This window comes from Epargyreus clarus, unplaced genomic scaffold (assembly GCF_041222505.1).
Source record: "Epargyreus clarus isolate Ecla_fem2 unplaced genomic scaffold, WU_Ecla_fem_2.2 ptg000016l, whole genome shotgun sequence".
NCBI classification, from domain to species: Eukaryota; Metazoa; Arthropoda; class Insecta; order Lepidoptera; family Hesperiidae; genus Epargyreus; species Epargyreus clarus.
The window spans coordinates 2,442,934-2,465,394 of record NW_027332224.1 but is presented as its reverse complement, the minus strand read 5'-3'; the positions used below and the strand labels follow the sequence as shown (position 1 = coordinate 2,465,394).

The 22,461-nt window shown below is 36.4% G+C and overlaps 1 protein-coding gene across 1 annotated transcript in view; it reads left to right on the top strand.

The window, feature by feature from the left end:
- Positions 1–22,461, top strand: part of E(Pc) (Enhancer of Polycomb) — a 112,564-nt gene that overhangs the window by 45,091 nt on the left and 45,012 nt on the right. Inside the window, exon 2 of the mRNA XM_073081303.1 lies at positions 20,746–20,887. Coding sequence (XP_072937404.1) covers positions 20,746–20,887 — 142 coding nt within the window. The remainder of the gene's footprint in view (positions 1–20,745; positions 20,888–22,461) is intronic.

The following is a 22,461-nucleotide window of genomic DNA, read 5'->3' as shown; positions in this document are numbered from 1 at the left end:
GGATTTCGATCCGCTACGAAAGAACGAACGAGTGAACGAATGATAAGCGTAGTGTGTACTCGAATTTAATTTTACTTTAATACAAAATATATTTTGGAACGATATTTCCTAGAATTTTTATATTGGTTGTATCTATCTGTTGAATTCCACCAATAATTTAGTTGAAACGAATGATAAGCGTAGTGCGTACTCGAATTTAATTTTAATACAAAAAATATTTTGGTACTGTAACTATATTTCCTAGAATTTGTATATATCTGTTGAATTCCACCAATAATTTAGTTGAACGAATTATATTTTGGTATTGGAATACGAAATATATTTTGGTACCCAAAACGGTATTTCCTAGAAATGTATATTTGAATTTTAGGAATTTCGTTGTTAAATTCTGTAGCTGAATTACATATTCGTATTTTACGTAAAAAACGAAAGCTTTGAATTTGGACTATCGTTGTGGATACGGCGCTCGAATTCCAGTACCCATTGTGAAAGTCTAATACTTTTTAGAAATTATTTATGACAATGACATACTTTATTACACAGTCAATGAAAATATCGTGAGGATATGTACGATATCATAGGTTTTCTATATGCCTGAGGAGAGTTAAAGGTGTCTGTAGCAATTTGTGGTCAATACCTCCGGTAACGTCAGTAACAAATGTGTAAGCAGCAGGGACCAGTGATCATTGACCACTTAACATATGTATGTAACCTTTTGAAATTAACATAGGCACATGATAATACAGCATAGTCCGAGGTTCAAATCCCAGGCACGCACCTCTGATTTCTCAAAGTTATGTGCGTATTAGAAATTAATTATCACTTGCTATACGGTGAAGGAAAACATCGTGAGGAAACCGGCCCACCTGAGAGATTTTATAAAAAAAAATCTCAAAGGTATGTGAAGTCTACCAATACGCACTTGACCAGCGCGGTGGACTATGGCCTAATCCTTCTCATTCTGAGAGGAGACCCGTGCCCAGCAGTGGGACAGTAGTGGGTTGATGATGATGATGATGAATTTCGTATCCCAGAATCTAAACCCCATTCCTATCCTTAATCAGAAACAAAATAATTATAGTTCAAAAAACTAAAAAACACGCTTTTATGATAAAATCAACTAAAAAGTAGAAAATAATTTTTAATCTAAGTATCAATTAAGGAACAGTAAATAGTATAAATGTGTAAAAAGTGTGGGGTGCTTTTCGAACCTGAAAAATGGAGCACCCCACACTTTTTCTTTTACACATTTATACTATTTACTGTTCCTTAATTGATACTTAGATTGAAAATTATTTTCTACTTTTTAGTTGATTTTATCATAAAAGCTTGTTTTTTTTAGCAAACGGGCATGCAATCCATCTGATGGTAAGTGGTCACTGGTGCCTATTGATTACAGACGTCCGTAATCAAGTTCAGATAGGATTGGGGTCCTATTTCAGGTTATACACTGATAAATCGCTACTCGTGATTACTAAGTTGGAATTTGTACGAGACAAGTGTATCTTCCTTTTAATACTCATGCTGCAAACCAGAACGCACCAGCGCTTAACACTAAACAATAGTATACAAATATTGAGGTGTATGTTTGATTATAATTTCTAAATAAATGTTGTTTTTTTATGTTCTTTGTCTATCTGTTCATTGATCATTGTTTTGATTAATTTTTGTGAGACAAAACGGAGTTGCACAGAGAAACTTAAAATGTAAAACACAAACACCAAACTACAAGCAAAATGTAGTACATAAAATTCAATTATATTATACTTTTATAAACATCAAGTTATTATTAATAATAATGAAATCCTTTAATACAATTTATTGCAATCAATTTATAACAATTTATTACGATAATATAAAACCACCTAAACCTCACTCGAGTAAAGCCGGCACGAAAATATACCTAATAAAGAAAATGAATAATTCGTTTGACAAATGGTTAATATTATTTGATGGAACGTTACAGACGCGGCCACTAATTGCGCGCATTTTTCAGTAACAACCCCCCGAATGCCTTCCACTCTTACAATTTAACCCGCTGTAGGGTTGCCCGCTGTCCGGTATCAACCGGTTATCTTAGGTTCGTGTCGGATCGGATAGCGTCGGACGTGACCGTCTTTTGTCAGGTTTTTGACTTACAGTCTTAATTATCGATCTATCCAATGTTATGCCTACAGAAGAATGGCATTTGACAAATTTTTCCTTTTAAAAATTGACAAATTTCGATCTTTCAAAGGCAAATATTTACTAGATTTATTACCGGGCGTAAATAGGTATCTAGAATATGACGCTAATTTATTATAATTAACAGGAGACCCCCGTTGTGAAGTGGTTGTAAAACTTATTCATAGGATTCTACGATTGATTCTGGTCTCAGACTAAAAGATGAATCGATTATCGGTACTAAATCTGGTTGTTTCTTTACTTGGCTTTGTATGTTTTTCGTATCACGCGGGTGTACATGACACTCCCGGTGTACTTGTGTGTCCCACGCGCACTCGTGAATTATTTCGCCGTAGCCTCATCGCGACTATAAAACGATAAGTGTAAGTTTGTAGGTGGTAGAACCCTTTGTGGTTCGACTCCGGCGGCACCACCGCCTCAACTATTTCTACCTAATAACAGCAGTGTTAGGCGCTGCTGTGTTCCGGTTTGAAGGGTGTGGTAAGGGAGACAGACTTTTCCGAGGCGTTCCAGCTTAGACCTCAGGGGTAGCGGCGCATCTGTGGCCGACCTCAGGTCTGAATACTTAATCCTATCTGGGGTTGATTACAGATGTCCATGGGCGGCAGTATTCACTTACCATCAGGTGGACTGCATGCTCGTCTGCTACTCTTATATTATAAAAAAAAAGTGACACGCGTGCTGACATAAACCTGCACGACAGGAAAGTCCCCGAAGCGCATTATTTTATGTACCTCCGGCCAGAAAATACCGGGCCTACATTTGTAACTTTATAGACAACCCTACACTCAGTGTAAAAAAATACGCTCCAAAATATTTCTCTTGAAGTTGTTTGCGCCGAATGAAAATATTTTCGGAACTGTAAATATGAGTACTTTTTAATTCAAGTTGATGATATCTGTTGTACATCGTTGGGATATTTTATAAAGGATATTCGTATTTATTTTATTTATATAAATATTCAGTGTTACTACTTAAAATTTGACTCTTATAAGCGACACTATTTGAGGGTGCAGTAATACAGGATGTGTTTTATTTAATTGAAGTCGATGGATTCGCGGCTAATAGTTCGATTTCCGACTTAAATGATAAAAAACTGATGCGATTTTCATTTTTATCAAAATCGGCGTTGTAAGTCTTTTCAGAATTTTCGCTAATAGTTTCATTTTAGTTTCGGATTTCTCCATCCAGACCCGCCTGAAAAATTCACCCTGTATATTTTGATTGTATATCCATTTATAATATATCACAATAACTCTGATTTCATTTTATTTTTAAAGTTATATAATTCCTGAATCCGGTTCAAAGCTTTTGCAAAATATTTGCAAACAATATTCGTGGAAGTATTAAATGTCGGTGCATTTAATACTGAAATACCACTGAAGTTGAATAAATCCGATGCAAATTGCTATTGCTAAGCTGTACATCAGAGAATTCTCTCATTGTATCTCACAACTCTGAACGAATAATATGAGTGTTTTCTCTTTGAGTACAATTTACTGCAATTATCGTAAATTAATGAGTTTTATTTTATCTCTCTGGTATGTTCATATTAAGAGGTAAAAATTGTTTGCTGTACGGAATAATCTAAGGTATTAATAAGTTAATATTTTGTTTAATAATAAATATTGAAATGAATATTTTGTGTAATAATAAATATTGTAATTTAATTAATATTGTGACTAATGAATATTGTAATCTAACTTACGCTGCGTGTGCGCTATAAGCCGCTATTTTGAATTCCAACCTGTATTGAAACCAATATTTAATTAGGTAGTACTTTTTACGAACGATTTATTTTTATTCGATGCGCCAAAAATAGCTTTCAAAAGAGATTATAATATAAAAGCGGTCCCGCATCAATCTACTTATTCAAAATTTGTTTCTTTCATGATACTTTTCATGATACCTGAGAACTTTTAAGCTTCGCCTCGAGAGGATTTTCTCTTTTGTGCACGAGAAACTGAATGAACGTTAAATGAAAATATTCCTCGATTGAATAATTTTCTCTGCTTCTACATCGCAGGTAAGAAGAATTATTCGGCTTCAAAGGCTAGCCTAGCTTCACGACATTTTTAATATCTCGCGGCGTCTTGAAGCTCGTCTTTTTAGGGTTCCGTACCCAAAGGGGAAAAACGGAAACCTATCACTAAGCCTCCGTTGTCTGTCCGTCGATCACAGCGCTTTATCTCTTGAACCGTAATAACATAGATATATACTTGATTTTTACAGTGTTTTGTATAATGATGGTTATTGTAGCAACAAATACTACAATAAAAAAACAAATACTACAATTGAAAATAAATGGGGGTCGCCATACAAGAAATCGCTATTTTAGGTTATATCTGTTGAAAAGTAATAGATAGACAGTTCGAATTTCCATTTACATTTAAAAATGACAAATTAATGGAAAGTTGGTGGTACGGAACCTTCTTCGTGCAACTCTTACTTGGCCATTTATTTTATTTTATTTTTAGAACCAAACGCTAATTAGCTCGGAGTCGGGTTGGAAAATTTATTTTATTTTCACAATTTTACAAGCGCATCTTTGAAGTTCAGATTCTTAATGAAAAAATGCAATTTCCTTTATTTAATATTGAAAATTTCAAAGTAAAATATGCTTTGGTTTTAATTATAATATTTCAAATATTGGACTAAATTATACAAATTAAAAGCTGTTTAAAATTGTTGTCTATTTGTAATGGGAGCTAGCAATTATTATAAAAAATAAATAAAAAAAAACAACTGCTTAAAAATGCAGCTTATGTCACTTCTAAAATTTAGACGAATTCAATGACACCTCATATATTACAATCCGTCGAGATGTTTAGGCTTGGCCGTACCAAAGAATGCGACATACATATAAATACACTAGCTGACCCGGCAAACGTTATGTTGCCATATAAATAAAAAATGTAAAGAGTGAACAACACTTATCACTTAGGGGTATGAAAAATAGATAGTAGCCGATTCTCAGACCTACTGAATATGCATATAAAAAATAGTGAAAATCGGTAAAGCCGTTTCGGAGGAGTACGGTTACTAACATTGTGACACGAGAATTTTAAATATATAGGATAAATACGCTTGAAAAAACATTTCCCGTCCGTTCCGTAAAAATCCGACATCCATTACATCACTCGTACTTAATATATTACATATATATACATATTATATACAAAAGTGTCAGTATGTACATCTCTGCAGAGAAACGAGATTGCTCTGTGCATTGGGAGCTTCCCGCTGCCCTTCAGAAGCGGAGACGCGCCAGCCTCAATCTACTCAGGACATTTGATTGCGTTGCATGTTGCGTACACTGCCGCTAGTAATGATGTGCGACTTGCCGAGTCGGCTATTTTTGGTATTCGAGTACTTTATTACTCATAAAAGAAGAATCGAGTTGGGACTCGAGTCCAGAGTATCTTTAAAGTACTCGAGTTAGCGTGAAGTACTCGAGTACTTTGTTACTCGAATACTTAATGGTAACTGGAGTAACATAGAGTACGTGACTATTTCTAACATAAATTACTAAAACACAATCTCAGGCGCAAAACAAAAATAAACAGGTTTTAATTTGTGCAATTCCTGATGTATTCAATCGGTTGCCTATATAAGATATAGTCCGCGCCAATCTGCTAGTCCGCTCTGAATTTGTTTCGAGCAGGTGTATTCATACAATTTGCTATGGCGACGCGATTCATTTCTATACTCAGAGCGGACTAGCAGTTTTTCGCGGACTATACCTAAGATTCAAGTCGATGTACGAGTATCGTCAGTATTCGAGTATCACTAGTACTCGAGTGAGTACTTATTAGTTATCGAGTATGCGAGTTTGTGTAATTCCCCGAGTACTGACTCGAAGTCGACCTGACCCGATACATCTCGATACATCGATCCGATTTGAAGGTGGTAGAACCTTATGTGGTTCGACTTCGGTGGCACCACCGCCACACCTATTTCTGCCTAATAACAGCAGTGTTATGCGCTGCTGTGTTCCGTTTTGAAGCGTGTGGTTAAGGGAGACAGACTTTTCCGAGGCGTAGGCAGCTTAGTCCTCAGGGTTAGCGGCGCATCTGTGCCCGACCTCAGGTAGGAATATCTAATCCTATCTGGGGTTGATTACAGATGTCCATGGGCGGCAGTAGCCACTTACCATCAGGTGGACTGCAGGCTCGTCTGCTACTTCTATATTATAAAAAAAATCTCTAGACGTTAGTACACCTACGCAGGTATTTAATGTACTATATGTATGAGAGATCAGTGGTGGACTTTGCCAAATAAATCCGTATGAGGCGTGAATGAGTTAACATGTCGAAAATGTACATTTTTCATTGCAGCTATTTTCTTTGCTGAAAGTTACTTAAAAATTACAAGTTGCTTGTTTGCGATAATGATATTTGATAAAGACGCGTTAACTTACCTATTTATTTGCCGTATAAATTAAAAATATCTTAATGTGATTGAAATATATAAATGTATATAAATATACAGGGTGGCGCAAAATTAGTCACCCTATTTTGTTTTTAAATAACTTTTGACCTGAATAAAAAAAAGTCATTTTGAGAAATAGAAATCGTTACCAGGACCTGTAACTATTTTTTTTGCTAATTAGAAAATGTGATATCTGTCAAGTGTCTTCCACCAGCGTTGATAAAAATTTGCGCCCGTTTTATCATATTTTCCACGACTTTCCTTATGATTTTTGCCGGTAACACTTCGCATTCCAGTTGAATATTCTCCTTAAGAGCTGCGACCACCACCCTATATTTGTATAAGTAAAAAATGTATGTATGTCGACTTATCAAAATATTCACTCCTGGTATTCAGATAGTCGCTATTGATAAAACTTTTCCAAAAACAACTCTATAGTTGCTATTTTCTACGAGTATATTTATTTCTGTTATAAATACAAGAATGCAATGAAAATGTTTTATAGCGATTTGGCGTAATCTACTTGAATAATTTAATATATTTGAAGGTGATTCTACTCCGGAGGCACTACCGTCACAACGATTTCTGTCTACTGTCAGCAGTGTTAGTATATTATTGTATTCTCTGGTTGGATGATTCATCTTATGCAATAAGGGGGGGGGGGGTTCTATCTGACGCCATCTATCGAGTAATGCGCTAATTGCGTAGACATTTGTGCTAACTTGGCAACTTTTGAGACTTCAAAACCTTTTTACGGCGATGTTACCAACCTGGCGTTTCATATAAGTTAATTGGAAAAAAAATATTCCGTAATTTTTCAATATTATTATATATTAGCAAAATTTACATTGTATTGTAAGATTATGTATTGTATATTTACAGAATCCACTTAAATAACGCATTAAAACAAAAACAAAAAACAAAACATCAATTTGCGCTTTTGTAATAAAAACATTCTGCGGTTTCGACTGTCGTGAGATGTGAACGCCGTGAGATAACTGGAGGCTGGAGACGCGAGATGGGATACCGTTAGTGTATCGATTACTCTATGGGATCACGCGGGTAACTAGATTAACTGGGTGGTTACTAACTAGGGTACGTTCCTAATAATATTTTTTTCTACCCGATGGTGAGGGATGAATGCCGCCCATGGACCTATAACTAACTCCATATGTAACATGTAGCTATTAAAAGTCAATCCTTAATGCGTTGACTGAGGACTTAGATGTTAGTCATGTATGTAAGTCAGTCGACTTCCACACAAATCGTATCACCAAAATGTATGCTTCACGCCCGAAATAGGTTACTTCCCCGGTCGATTTCTATTACCTTTAATTACTAGGTTCTAATTTAATTACTGCTTTTTGAAACAGTTTCGAGACCTTCTGTGCCGAAAACACAGTAGATATTGAAAGTTGTAGTAACGCATTCGTGTCCGAAAACAGATAAGACTTATCAGGTGGACTAAATGTACAAAAACATAGGTATATTCCAAATTTCAACTGAGCCGCTTTCATGGAAATAATAAAAAAAATCATGTATCTATCTATTACGGTTCAAGAGGTAGCGCCCTTTGACAGACGGGCAGACACCGGAGGCTTAGTAATAGGGTTCCGTTTTTACCATTTTGGTACGGAACCCTATAAATTGTATCAAGATTTAACCCATAAATACTGATAATACTTGAAACTTGTAATTCCAGACGCTAAATCCTTTTAATTCCAGGAAGTTTGAATCGAATCGGAATTTCTTAGCGAACTCGTGTTAATTGATAGCCGAAGTTGGACTGCAGCATCTTAGATTAATCAAAGGGTGACTCCGAAGAACCCCTACAAATCCTCTGATACGCTGCGCCACCCTCCCCGACTTAATACAACTTCCCTAATCCAAAACTATCCCTAAACTTTGAACGGGGAACGGGAAACGTAAGGTCTCGTTCTTAACGTCAAATCCTATACAGAGTTTGGTTTCGTAAAACGAGCGATACAAAACCCTATGATTATAAGTATTTGAAGTCTGGAGTATCCATTTTTAGAGTTCTGTATCCAAATCAGGAAAACGAGACTTTATTATTAAGCTACCGCTGTCTCTCTGTCTATCATAGGGCTCTATCTCTTGAACCATAATAGGTAGACACGTCAATTTTTTACAGACTGTGCACTATAGCCACTATAAAAAGAAATACTTAGTATAAATTAAAGATGCGTCCCCATACCAAAACACAGATACTAATGTCTATGTTTTCGTATATATAGGGTTGTTATCTCCTAAAACACAAAAAGTGGACTCTGCCAGACATTTAGCTTTCAAAGCCGGACATAATCTTCTCTAAGTCCGAACATCGGCGTTCCCGACCACCTCATTGTATGCGCTGCGCGGTCATGCGTGTACATGCAGACTAAAAGCCCAACAAAGGCCTGATAGGGTGTACACTCGTACACAGGACGTATATTTGCTCGGACGGGACTGAAAAATAAAACATGTCCGGTTAAAGCCGGACAGATGACAACCCTAATCGTATAGATTAGAACTGTATTTCCTTTGTCCGTCTATTCACCCAAAAATGACATGCCGAAAACCTCTATGAGACGATACATAATCTTGTGTTCTTCATTGTTGGTTTTACTATTGTCAGTCTCGTGATCAAAATCACAAGCGAAATTACATAAAATTACCGGAAAAATGTTAGTCGTAGTATACATTATCGGTTTTACGGCGTACTAAACTAATCAATCCGATGTTTAAAAAAAACTAAACAGAAATGCGACAAGCAAAAACTCGCACATAAGCATTCCTTTATATAACGAATCGCTCCAAACCAAATTAGTATTCCCGCCCCGAGGTTTCTGGTTAATCCGGGCTCGGAGCCATATCAGCACATTACGTACAAACTGATTCAACGTAAAACTCAACTGTATTACCTCTAAAATATAGCGCATATTACATTAGCGAATGTTAAGGACATACACCGTTTGGTATATGAAACGACAACATTGGAACTACAGTTGAAATATCAGCTTTGTAGTAACAACGTAAAGTCTATTATACGGTAATGTTGTTAACAAGATAAAGCTTCTTTATTAGCGAATTTCAGCATCTATAACGTCTTAGATTAACCGGAGTGGTTCTAGGAAATCGGAGATACATAAACTTGTTTGTGAGGTGGGTAGGTTGGGGGGTGGTGAAGGAATGTTTTGAGTGATGAATGCTCTGAATGTTGGTCGGGTTTAAGCTGAAGATTTTATTAATGGATGGGAGCAGAAAGTACCCTTCGTTTTTCGACTCCGGAGATACCACTGAAATGCTACGTATTTCTGTCTTACAACAGCAGTGTAACGCCCCTGTGTTTTGTTTTAAAGGGCATGTGTAAGGATAGTGACCATAGCACATTCCAGCTTAGTCCACAGGTGTATTACTCCCATCTGAGGTTGCTTAATAATAATAATATTAAAGGTGGTAGAACCCTTTGTGGTTCGACTCCGGCGGCACCACCGCCACACCTATTTCTACCTAATAACAGCAGTGTTAGGCGCTGCTGTGTTCCGGTTTGAAGGGTGTGGTGAGGGAGACAGACTTTTCCGAGGCGTTCCAGCTTAGTCCTCAGGGGTAGCGGCGCATCTCTGGCCGACCTCAGGTAGGAATATCTAATTCTATCTGGGGTTGATTACAGATGTCTATGGGCGGCAGTAGCCACTTACCATCAGGTGGACTGCATGCTCGTCTGCTACTCTTGTATTATAAAAAAAAAAAACATGAGCGACAGTTGTCACTTGCCATTAGGTTGATTACGTGTCCATATTCTACATCTATTTCTAAAAAAAATCTAAGAATTGTTCACAACTGGTACAATTTTATTATGTAAAATTCAGATATTTTTAACTTACTCCTGAAGCCCGAAGAGCATTGCTTGGAGGGAAATTTATTATTAAGGTACAAAAAACGTGTTTGAAAGTTACAAAACGCCATCTAAATTTAGTATGAAAAATATGATTACAATTAAAATGTTACTCCAAATTGTAAGGATTCATAGCATTGTTTTAAACAACAAAGAATTTTTCTTTGAAACTGACAAAAAGAAGCCATTTATGTTTCCATCAAAGCGTCAACCAAATTTCCGTTTAATGAGAGTTGAAGGATGAAGCGCGTACCGGCTAGGGATGTGCGGATATGAAATTTCGGATCTGGATACAAAAACTGATATTTATATAAGATGAAGTTTTTAGATCCGGTTACAGACTTAAAATTATTTCGGATTAACTGTTACGAATATGAGATATTTAAGGAATTGTAAAAGTAAATAAAATACAACTATTATTTACAAACAAATGCTTGCGACTATTTTACCTGTGTTTCATTTACGCTCGCAATAAATAAATAATGGTAATAATAATCAATCTCTTCAATTCTACCCATCAAACATCGAAATTTCACAATGTCTAATATAAAGAAAACGCCAAATGTTTATCATTGGTAAAACATTGGATAGATTAATTATTATTAACGGACGTTAATCTCCGTCCCTATCCGAAATTCTTCGTAATTATTAAATCGATTCGGTGTTCAGTGTCGATACGATGTTTCGGTGAGATATTTATTTCGGATATCCGATAGTTACGGTTACAGTTACGGATCTTCATCACAACCCTGGTACCGATGAGTTATTTTGGTTTTACGTAGTTGAAAAAGTTTTTGTTGTGTACATTTGTAAGCTTCCCTTTGTTTTAACTTTAAGTTGGTTTGGTTTAGCAATTGAATTATTTTTTTAAAATATTGCCGTTTATATAACAGTACAAGTCTTCGTTGTTTGCGTAAGCACCACCACTAGATTTCTACCTTGGTTGAATCATTTTATGGTCATTGGTCACATACCAATTTCTACGTAATAACATAGTAAAATAAGAACTTACCTACTTACTTTAATATTACGCTAATTAGACATTTTAAGCTACGTTGTGTTCTGGTTTGAAGATTTGTGCTCGGCGAGGCATACCTATCGAAAACGTTCCATCCAAGCTAGTCCGCAGGGGAAGCATCTGGTGGATTGGTTACTAGTTTGCGGGTACTTCTATTTTTATGAAAAAAATAAATTAGTTGTTTAGTTTCAAACACTTGTAGAATCATAACGGCGCAATGTAGATTTTCGACTACAACGGGACTATTTCATAAATGCTTAAAAAATATTAAAAAACACTAATATATTTCATCAAAAAACAAACAGACAATGACCCAACAAAATCTATACTAATATTATAAAGAGGAAATCTTTGTTTGTTTGATTGTAATGAATAGGCTCAAAAACTATATAATATAAATTCTTTCACCATTCGAAAGCTACATTATCCACGAGTAACATAGGCTATATTTTATATGAAATATATTTGATAAATAGATTTTGAGGCGGTACAAAGTTTGCCGGGTCAGCTAGTATTTAATAATTAAAAAATGCATTGTTTGTCGAGAAGAAAAACCGTTTAAAAGGTTAACAAAAAATAACCATTAGTTCGTTCCCATGAAGCGGTCGTAAAAAGTGCTTTTCATTTTCTGTGTAACTCTTTTCTTAATTTCGGTTTTGGTTTATTTTTTTTAGAGCGTTCCAGACGGTTACTTTCTACTTCCTAAATTATGATTACGTTCGCGCTTGACCGCCATCATTATTATCATTACATTCGTTATGGATGCATTGCTTGGATGGATTTAGTTAGTTTCTGAGGAATAAGTGTCTTTTGTATGTGGTTGGCCTTTTTAAGGCCTTTTTATTTGTTGACGAGGGGGAAACCTTCAAAGAGGGCCGTGGGAGCGGCGACGGGTTATGTGGGACACTTTTACAGCAACTAAATCCCCCAAGGTGCACCGTCAAGCTTTTCAGTTTTGAAAAAATAACAGAATATACAAAAAGACCTCATAATATTAGTATCTTTTGTGTACGATCGTATACTTTAAGAATAGCTTCTATATTGTAGTCCCCGCTTACCTAATAATGTTCTATTTCTGAGTGTAACACGTGTCGCTTTATATACATACATATGTGTATTTCCATATTGTCGCATGTTGCGCGTTTCCTGTTCGTATAACAGGTTACGTGTGAGAAGTTATTAGTTTATAGAGATTTATACCCTTGCAGTGATAGTGGTGCGGTTAACCGGGTTCCTTTGTTGTGGGTCCAGGTTTGATCCTTAGATAAGCACTTGTGGTTATTCTATCATGTGTGTTAAATTTAATGATAAGGGTTTTGAGAATTGCAAACGAGTATGCAGTCAACTTTATATCGAGTGGTTTCCACCGCTCATGGACATCTTTAACCAACTCCATTTAGAATATGAGTAGCCTGTAGCCTATCACAAATGAAGTGACTAGATCAAGACAAGTCGCCTTATAAGTCATCCGGGTTCCACATCCTTCCTCTAAAACGCAGAACTGCATCACGCTAGAAACAGCGGAGACGGTGGTACCTCCCCGGTCGAACCATACTGCTTATACCACCTTCCAATTGCTCTGTTTATAATTATATTAAAATGTTACCACGTCTCTTGTAGGGGACTTTTTTACATTTATTAGTCTGTGTTAAGTTTTCAATCCATTCCAATGTGTTGTTTGATGACAAACAAAGATTCTTTAAAGCCAGCAACATAACTATTTTATGTTTTTTAGGGTTCCGTACCCAAAGGGTGAAAACGGAACCCTATTACTAAGACTCCGCTGTCTGTCCGTCTGTCACAGGGCTTTATCTCCTGACACATAATAGAGAGACACTGAAATTTTCTACAGAGTATGTATAAAGGTGGCTGCTATAACGACAAATACTAAAAAAAAAAGGTGAATATAAATGGGGGTCGCCATACAAGAAACAGCTATTTCTCGACGTTTTTCGCTTTATCTTTTGAACCGTAGTAGGTAGACAGTTCAAATTTTCGCAACGTATTTACTTCAGTGGTTACTATAATAACAAATACTAAAAATGAAAATGTGTGTAGTACGGAACCCTCCATGTGCGAGTTCGACTCGTACTTGGCCAGTTATTTTTTATGTATTTCACAATCTAATCTAGTACTAGTTTTAATAGTTTCGACGTTTATCTAATGAAAGTCCGCGGTTCGTCGGAGCGTGGTCTAAGCGCTTTCGATTTCACGCTCAAGCGATCCTTTCCAGTTTTTATTCGGTCCCTGGATAATTTGCTGATGCTGTTGTTGTTTAATTAGCTTTTGGAATTGCTATAGATATAGTCTAGGAGAGATGGTGATAAAGGATCGTGGGAAAAATTAGAATTAAATCATTGAATTCTGCGTACGATCAAGTTGAAACTTCAATTTTCAATCATTACCTGTCTTCAAAAATTTTAAACGATTTTCTTGATAATACATTGTATGCGTTTTCTAATTGAATTCTTCTATGTAATTTGTTCCAATAAAGTTTCTAATCTGGGCCTAACGGAGTGCAAAGGCACTATTGCACTAAATTTTTAAATATAAATTCTATTATGTATTATATTTTGTGTGCATAAATAAAATAATAAAATAAGCGTTCCCTGGGTGACGGATGGGAGAACGGTTGGTAGTTGGTTCAACCTAGCTAGCTACTGACCAACTCCGATGGACTCGCTAACTGGAGTAGGATGTCCTCAAGCATTTCGGGGTTGAGCGGTGGGTTAACACTCCTCCCACGTAAAAAACTTACGTTACAAAACCCTTAGTAAGAGAAAAACAATGTGATATTTATGTGTGTGTGTATGTATGTATGACTTATCATTTGGCGCATTACAATTTTTATTGAACCGTATTATACATTTGGAAGTTACCAATCCAATCTGCATAATTAATGGAACGTTTTATACGTAAACATTTTTTATGAGTACACGATTTTGAAACGTTTGTGCAGCACGCCATTGTAAAATAGGCCCGCCCGAAAGCAAAATGTACGGGGTACGGAAAATCGCTTGCGGTTCCGGACGGCGGGGTGAGCGATGGTGGATCCGCGTACGATTTATTAGCTGTGAGATATCTCAGTCGAGACAAAGAATAATGCTCGACGAGATGGGTCGGCTGTGATAGTGGTATGAAGTTTGGCCTCTCATGTTCGGAGTACTGGGTTCAAATCGCAGGCACGCACGTTTATGTTATATCTTAATATACATAAATCTAATAAATAATAGTATCATTAGGTCAGTAGTTTTTTGAGAAAATCGCGGTCATACAATTTACATACATACTCTTTTTAGAGCTCCGCACTCAAAGGGTAAAACCGAAACTCTATTACTAAGCCTCCGCTGTCTGTCCGTCTGTCACAGGGCTCTATTTCTTTAATCGTAATACATATACTCTGGATATTTTCACAAAATATGTTTAATGGTGGACGCTATAACAACAAATAGGTACTAAAAATAAAGAAAACCTTCAAAATAAATTAGGGTTGGGCATACAAGAACCCGCTATTTATCGACATTTTTAGCTTTTTGTATTGAACCGTAATAGATAGACTGATCAAATTTTCACAATGCATTCACTTCTATGGCTGCTATACTAACATACTAAAAATAAAAATAAAAAACATGAATATATGGTAGTACGGAACCCCGCTTCTGCAAGTTCGACTGACACTTTGCGAATTATTGTAGTCGGTTAAAGAACACATAAATTAAACTGCTACCGAGGTATCTTCATAGACGTAGCAAAAACAGTTCCCATGATCAAACTTAAAGAAAAAAACATTTCACGTTCGCCACGAAGCCGTACGACTCTTTTTCTTGCCTTGAAACACAACGCCGGTCCGCATTCGCCTCGCTACGTACTGTTACGAGTATTATTCACGCACAAATGCTCGCCGAAGGATCGCAGCGCGAGTGTGGGGACGGCGTTTCGATTTTATTTATATATTTATTTATTTATTAAATGGATTACCCACATTATATACAGTGTTTACAATAAATCAATTTTAAATAAGCTTAAAGGATACATTACAACTGTTCTTACTATTACGGGCAATCACATCATGCATTATATTACAAGTTACACATTTTTGAAATATTACATTAAATACAAAAAAATATCTAAAGCTATGAATAATTAATAAGTCAAGTTTAATGGAATTAGATTGGATGAATTAAATTAAATTTTAATTTTAATATCGATAGAATGTTTTTACAATAATTTTGATATCGATAGAATGTTTCTACAAGGCTTGGGTTGAATAGAAGTGATTAAATGTGTTGAATAAAAGTGTTTTTACTTAGGTCGGGATAGGGTTAGGTCATAGATTAGTAAAGATATTTCGCCGCCTTTAAATTGAATGAAGCTAAAAAAAGCTGACTTGTTAGTTATTTTTTTTAATTCTTGACAAATAAAAAACATTTTTAGAGTAAATTTACGAATAAATAACTAAATCTGCGTAATTTACATAATAAGTAAATAAGTATTTCAATTATTTTAGGGACATTTTAGCACGGAGACGTGGCAAAACTTTTTACTTACTTTTATTATTAGGAGTGAGTAATCTTTACTAATCTATGGGTTAGGTAAGGGGTCACTTGTACTAAATTGGATAAGTTACTTCCACTAAATTGGAACGCCTAGCGTTCCAATTTAGTCCTCAGGGACTAGAACGCATCAGAGGTCTTCCCCAGGTAGAACTACTAAGATTATCTGGGGTTGAATACAGATGGGGTTGGTAACAGAAAGTAGCCTTCTGTATTTGCCGTTTATTTGTCCGTTGTCTTTGTAAAGCTTAACAATATCAATAACTAATAATAATATTGAAGGTTGTAGAACCGTTGTGGTTCGACTCCGGCGGCACCACCGCCACACCTATTTCTACCTAATAACAGCAGTGTTAGGCGCTACTGTGTTCCAGTTTGAAGGGTGTGGTAAGGGAGACAGACTTTTCCGAGGCGTTCCAGCTTAGTCCTCAGGTGTAGTGGCGCATCTGTGGCCGACCTCAGATAGGAATATCTAATCCTATCTGGGGTTAATTATAGATGTCCATGGGCGGCAGTAGCCATTTATCATCAGGTGAATTGCATGCTCGTCTGCTACTCCTATATTATAAATATATATATAAAAATAACTTCGAACGAGACTCCAATGTAATTGAGTAGTATTTTACCCGATTACGGAGGGTAATGTTTTCCGAGCGTATATATTATGTATGTCTTATTCTTTGGCGCTCTACAGTTCCAACGGCTTGACAGATTTTATTATGTGAGGTTTCTTCGGATTAGTCTAAATTGTAGGATTTTAGGTAGATTCGTCTAGATTGTAGTAATCGGTTTTATTCGGATAGTCGGGTTACTCGTTTCTGTAATAATCATCTACTTTTTGTAGTTATTGATTTACCGGTTCCTATGAAATATTCATTAACTACGATTACATGATAAGGCCCTTCTATATATACACAGTGTTGTGTGCGCGCGATGGTGACGTCACCGAGTCGTCTCGCGTTGCGTTCGTCGATGATGTAACGATACTATGGGAATCCGTTTGTTGTGCCCGTTTCTTGGGACGTGTAACACGTTGCACTAAAAGTTGGAATCGAAATTGGCGGTAGGTATTTATATTTGTTTCTCGCTTGCGTACACGTTGGCGAGAAACATACAATACAAAAGAAATGGTTTTTAAGTCCCCTCAAGGTAGAATATAGGTAGGTAGAGGATTTCGTCCTTAAGGTAATAATAGCTTGAAGGTGGTTGAACCTTACCCTATAGGTCTGGCGGCATCACCGCCCACCTGTTTCTAACTAATAACAGCAGTGTTGGGCGCTGCTGTGTTCTGTACCCTTACAATGAGTTTTCAAAACATCCCACAATTTTACGTTACGTTTACTCGATCCATTATTCTGTTCCGTTTGCTTCAGTAGACTGAGTAAACGTAACAATAAGTGCTCAAGTCTTTTTGTCTGCCTCACATGTTCACAAAAAAGAGAGACAAAACATAAAGCGCCATTTTGACAATTTAAACATTTAATGTTACGTTACTGACACTATAGTTCTGATACAATCCGCTAGGGGCGCTGATTGGAATTTGTATGGGGAAAAACGTAAACAAATACCAAAACAGTCATATTTGTCAAAACGTAAAAAGTCATGGTAAGGGTACTGATTCGAAGGGTATGGTTGTCTGCTACATCTAAATTATTTTAAAATAAATCCTCGGTCAGCAGTGTCAAGCACTGTTGTTTTCAGGTTTAAAGGCTCTCCTATGTAACGTCTCCTGTAAGTACACTTCCAACTTAGTTTTTATATCAACCACCTGCGAGAACTCCTTTTATAGAGCTCTTACGCGTGTAGATTTTCACGATGTTTTCCTTCACCAGTAAAGCAACCGATAATTAATTCATTGAGCCATCGAGGACTCCGGGTTTTCTATTCTCGCTCTGGGTGTTTATGTACTCTGTCTTTGTGTGTGTAAAGCACCCACAGATAATACAGTAAAATGGGTCATAATGTATTGATTGTATCACTAAATTCATAAATATGCCACCCTAAGTTACATATCGTTGTTAAGGAAAAAGGAAATCTCTATAAGATTGTATCTTTTATCTATTTATAGGTTTTATAGGACATCCGTGTCCCTGCGTGGGCGGTCGGTAACAAAGTGGAATTTATCGAGCGTGTAACAACATTACACTTTATGGATGTGGTGTATGTGAAACATTTCATTCTAAAGACTTAGATAAGAAAGTAAACTTTCTACAGTAGGATTTCCTGTGTCGTGGGTGTCATAGACACACACAAAGACGAATACACAAACACCCAGACCCAGGACGGAAATCTAAATTGATCATGCAGTTATCTGGCAGATGTCTGGCCGGGGATCGAACCCGGAATCCATTGCGCGTCAGATCCGTACCGTAGACGATCTACCACGTGGGTCGTCAGAGAGAAATAAGAGATTTATACATATGTAGTGGTAGAGTTAGTATGGTTCAACCGGGAAGGTATCATATCAAGTACCATTGCCACACTTATTTTTATAGTGGAGTTGTCTCCGTTTCGGTAGAAAGGTGTGGATGTCGACTGACTTATCTATGAGAGTACGTAGGCACGCAGAAGAGGTACGTACGTTGAAGAAGTTCTACCTACAGCCAATCACAGATGTCCATAAGCGGCACTGATTTATCATCAGGTGGACTGCAAGCCTGTTTGCTACTCCAATCTTATAAAATAATAAGAATAAGAATTTGAAGTTTAAGTTTAATATATCTAACGGGTTCTCATATATTTTTTTATATTTAGTTTTTTCATTCTCATTATAATAATACTCAGATGCAAATCTCTGTCAACCATAAAAAGTATATACAAAAACAGTCTTAACCGTAAGCTTATCTTTAAGCTGAATAATTATCTTTTTTTAGTATATAAGCCTTTAGCTTTAATAAGAATAGAACAATACAACAGACGTTGTTCTCTCTGTTAGTTAAAAATATTGTTTAAAAGTTTTATAAATAATCTCAAATTTGTAAGAAAATATTCGTCGAGCACTTTTATATTTTATCGAGGTGTACCTATATGGTCATCTAAGTGTCCTTATGAGCTACAACAAACATCACTGAAAAACTGCCCCTTTCTTTCAAATTTACTATTCTCGGCTTCGGTTATCATAACGCCAATAATAGTTTAAAATTTGCGCTTGCGGACTCGCTAAACATTTTGACTACGATTTTTTTCAACTAGTAATCAAATAAAAAAGATTTTGAAATTGAAAAAATGCAGCGCCACGACAACATTAACAATCGGTCCATCATTAGATTAGAACTATCTCACCTAGATGGTAGATTAGAACCATCTAGGTGATCTTCTAACTATAAAAAAAAAACGCTCGGGTCGTTTTGTTTGAGACAAATTACGAATATAGGGATTTTTATAATATACTAGTAGTACCTGCGGCTTCGCCCGCGTTCAAAAAGAATAACATGACATACATATAACTGAAAATTTGTACCTTCATTGGGATGACAGTGGCGCTTCCGTCGAAAATTGGTACCAACTCGAGAGATCTTCGTCGGCTAATGCACAACAACTTTGCTAAATATTATCACATGACCACTTTGCTAAATATTATGACATGATGAATGACATCACATGACATGCATAGTTTACTATTATATAAGGGACATACAGACAGTCATTCATTTTTATAAATATAGATAAAGATAACAGATAGGCAGCTAGCGCTTTTTTAAACCGGCAACCTTCGTCGCGTCACGCAAGAGCGTAACTTTTGAGATGTAACGCAACGACGATACTATCTACGAAGCTCGCCAAAGCTTTGAAAGCTCTCGAGTGTTAGGAGCAGGAAGAGCTTTTGTTTTTTTCTCATTGTCTCCACCGAGTGTTTTTTATGAATTCCTTTTGACGGCGAATTTTAAAACGGTGATGTTATCAAGTGGCTACCTTATATTTTTAATGGTCGTGTTCAAATTTAGACTATTCGTTACATTAGAAATACTTCCTTTAATACGTTCAAAAAAGTTTCTATCGTTAGGGGAATTTACAATTTTTCGGAATAACACGCGTGTTAAAAATGGTCAATGTTTAATTATAACTATTCTTGATTTATGTTAAATCATATATCAACTCGGAACACACCTGTCTTACTTTCCTATAATAATTATAGGAGAAGACGTGGCAGTGATTACTCCTTAGTGAAACTTGAAGGAGTTCTACGACAATATAATCTTAAATCATAATAAACCATCCTTCCAAACAAAACAGAGTGAAGCTGGAACCTGATGTTATATCGCAGAAATATGTGTGGCAGTGGTGCCTCCGCAATCGAAGTGAAGAATGTGGTAGAACCCTTTATGGCTCGACTCCGGCGGCACCAACACTGTCCCTATTTCTGCCTTATAATAGCAGTGTATTATTACAATATTCTGGTTTGAAGGATGTGTATGGTAAGGTAATTCTTATCTGAGGCTTTGCACTTAGTCTTTAGGTATACCAACATATACGGTACCTACCCCGGTAAGATTAGATTCTTACGTGAAGTTGATGTCATGTTAGAATGTAATCTTACCGAGGGTTCATTACAGATGTCCATGGGCGGCAGTAGTCACTTAACATCAAATGGACTGCATGCTCGTTTTCTTTTTCAGTGCTATGTTCCTCCTTATACTAAACCCTCTCATGTATGTTGTCCACAGGAACACCACCTCCAGAGGGCGATATCAGGCACGGGGCTCATCATACCAACGCCGGAGGTGTGCGAGGTCGACGACCTCCAGTTCTACGAAAGATGCTATCCGCCCGACTACAAAATGCCCAAGCAGCACATACATATGCAACGTGAGTGATTTTTTATACAATTACTACTTAGTGCGTCCGCTAAAACTGGCGCGTGTGTACGCTCGCGTGTTTCTTTTTTTTTGGAAAATAGAAAAAGTAGTGTCATACGCAGGCGCGTACGACAAAGGTTAGAAGACAAGCATGCAGTCTCGCTGATGGTAAGTAGCCCCTGCCGCCCATGGACATTTGTAATCAAACCCAGATAAGATTAGATTTCTACCTGAGATCGGCCACAGATGCGCTGCGACTCCTGAGGACTAAGCTGAAATGCCTCGAATAAATATGTCTCCCTTACGATTGTTTCTTAGTAAAAAGTTGGTTGGACTCCGGCGGCACCACCGACACACCAATTTCTACCTAATAATCGCAGTGTCAAACGGTTCTGTGTTCTGGTTTGAGGGATGTCGTATACATACATATCCGTGGTGTTTCAACTTAGTCCTCAGGAATATAATTAGCAACGTATCTCTGGGCGACCTCAGTTTGAATTTTATCTTATTTAAGGTTAATTACAGATGTCCATGGGGGTAGCATCCACTCATTAAATGGTCTGCATGCTCATTTGCTACTTCTATATAATTGTTTTTTTTTATATTTATGACTTATCGCCTAATAAAATAATTAAGGAAAAATACGATCAAAAATCAAGATGCATCAGCAAATATAATGAAATCGATATACATACTATCAGATACGGCGCCGCACTTTGATCGCGGTAATAGATTATGTTTATTGATTCCTTATCTGATTACTTAGATAACAATGCGTACATTACTTCACGCAATACTCTTATCAAACGCTATAGTGCCTTGTTCTCGTTTGTTTTAATAGTCATAGATGTAACTGTTTGCAAGTGTATCTTTCTTGTCGTTTTATCTTTTCTCTGTCGCTAGAGAACGATATTGAAAGTGTTACTTAATTTGTTTTTGTTTTCTTCAAGAACAAACGTAAGGTTTTTCTTGCTGAATTTAAAGATTTTTAGAACTATAGTTAGGAAGCCCAAATATAAGTTGACCTATTTTATTGTCTATATGCTCGACTATTTTTTCATAGAACTTCAGTTCAAATAGATTTTGTATTTGTAAGATTAGCATTCGTATATCCAGACAATATGACATAGATTGATTGACAAATAGATTTTTAAAACGTATTTTGGGTATCGTACAAAAAAATATACAATTTTAGATAAAGGTATTTTTGTCAGACAAGCAAACACCTTTATTTCTAAAACATATATGTTTAAACTGGTTATTTTGATTAGTAATATATGTTCCATGAATTTTGAAACAACCCACGCTCGTATCATCGTGTACTCCGGTCAGCGAATATGTTAATCTGAATTGCCTCTCATGTTTAAATACATATAAACCTCATGTGGCTCGGTATATAGTATCACATAGCAACTAAGATGAAGCCATGCTGTCGTATTCGGTCACCAGTGGTTATAGAATGACGTAATGTGTTTGCAACTGTGTGTTTGTATGTGTGTGCATACCTATATGCATTTTCCTCATTACATAGGTATAATTATGTTTGTATATAGTATATGTATAGCATATGTAGAGTCGTGATAG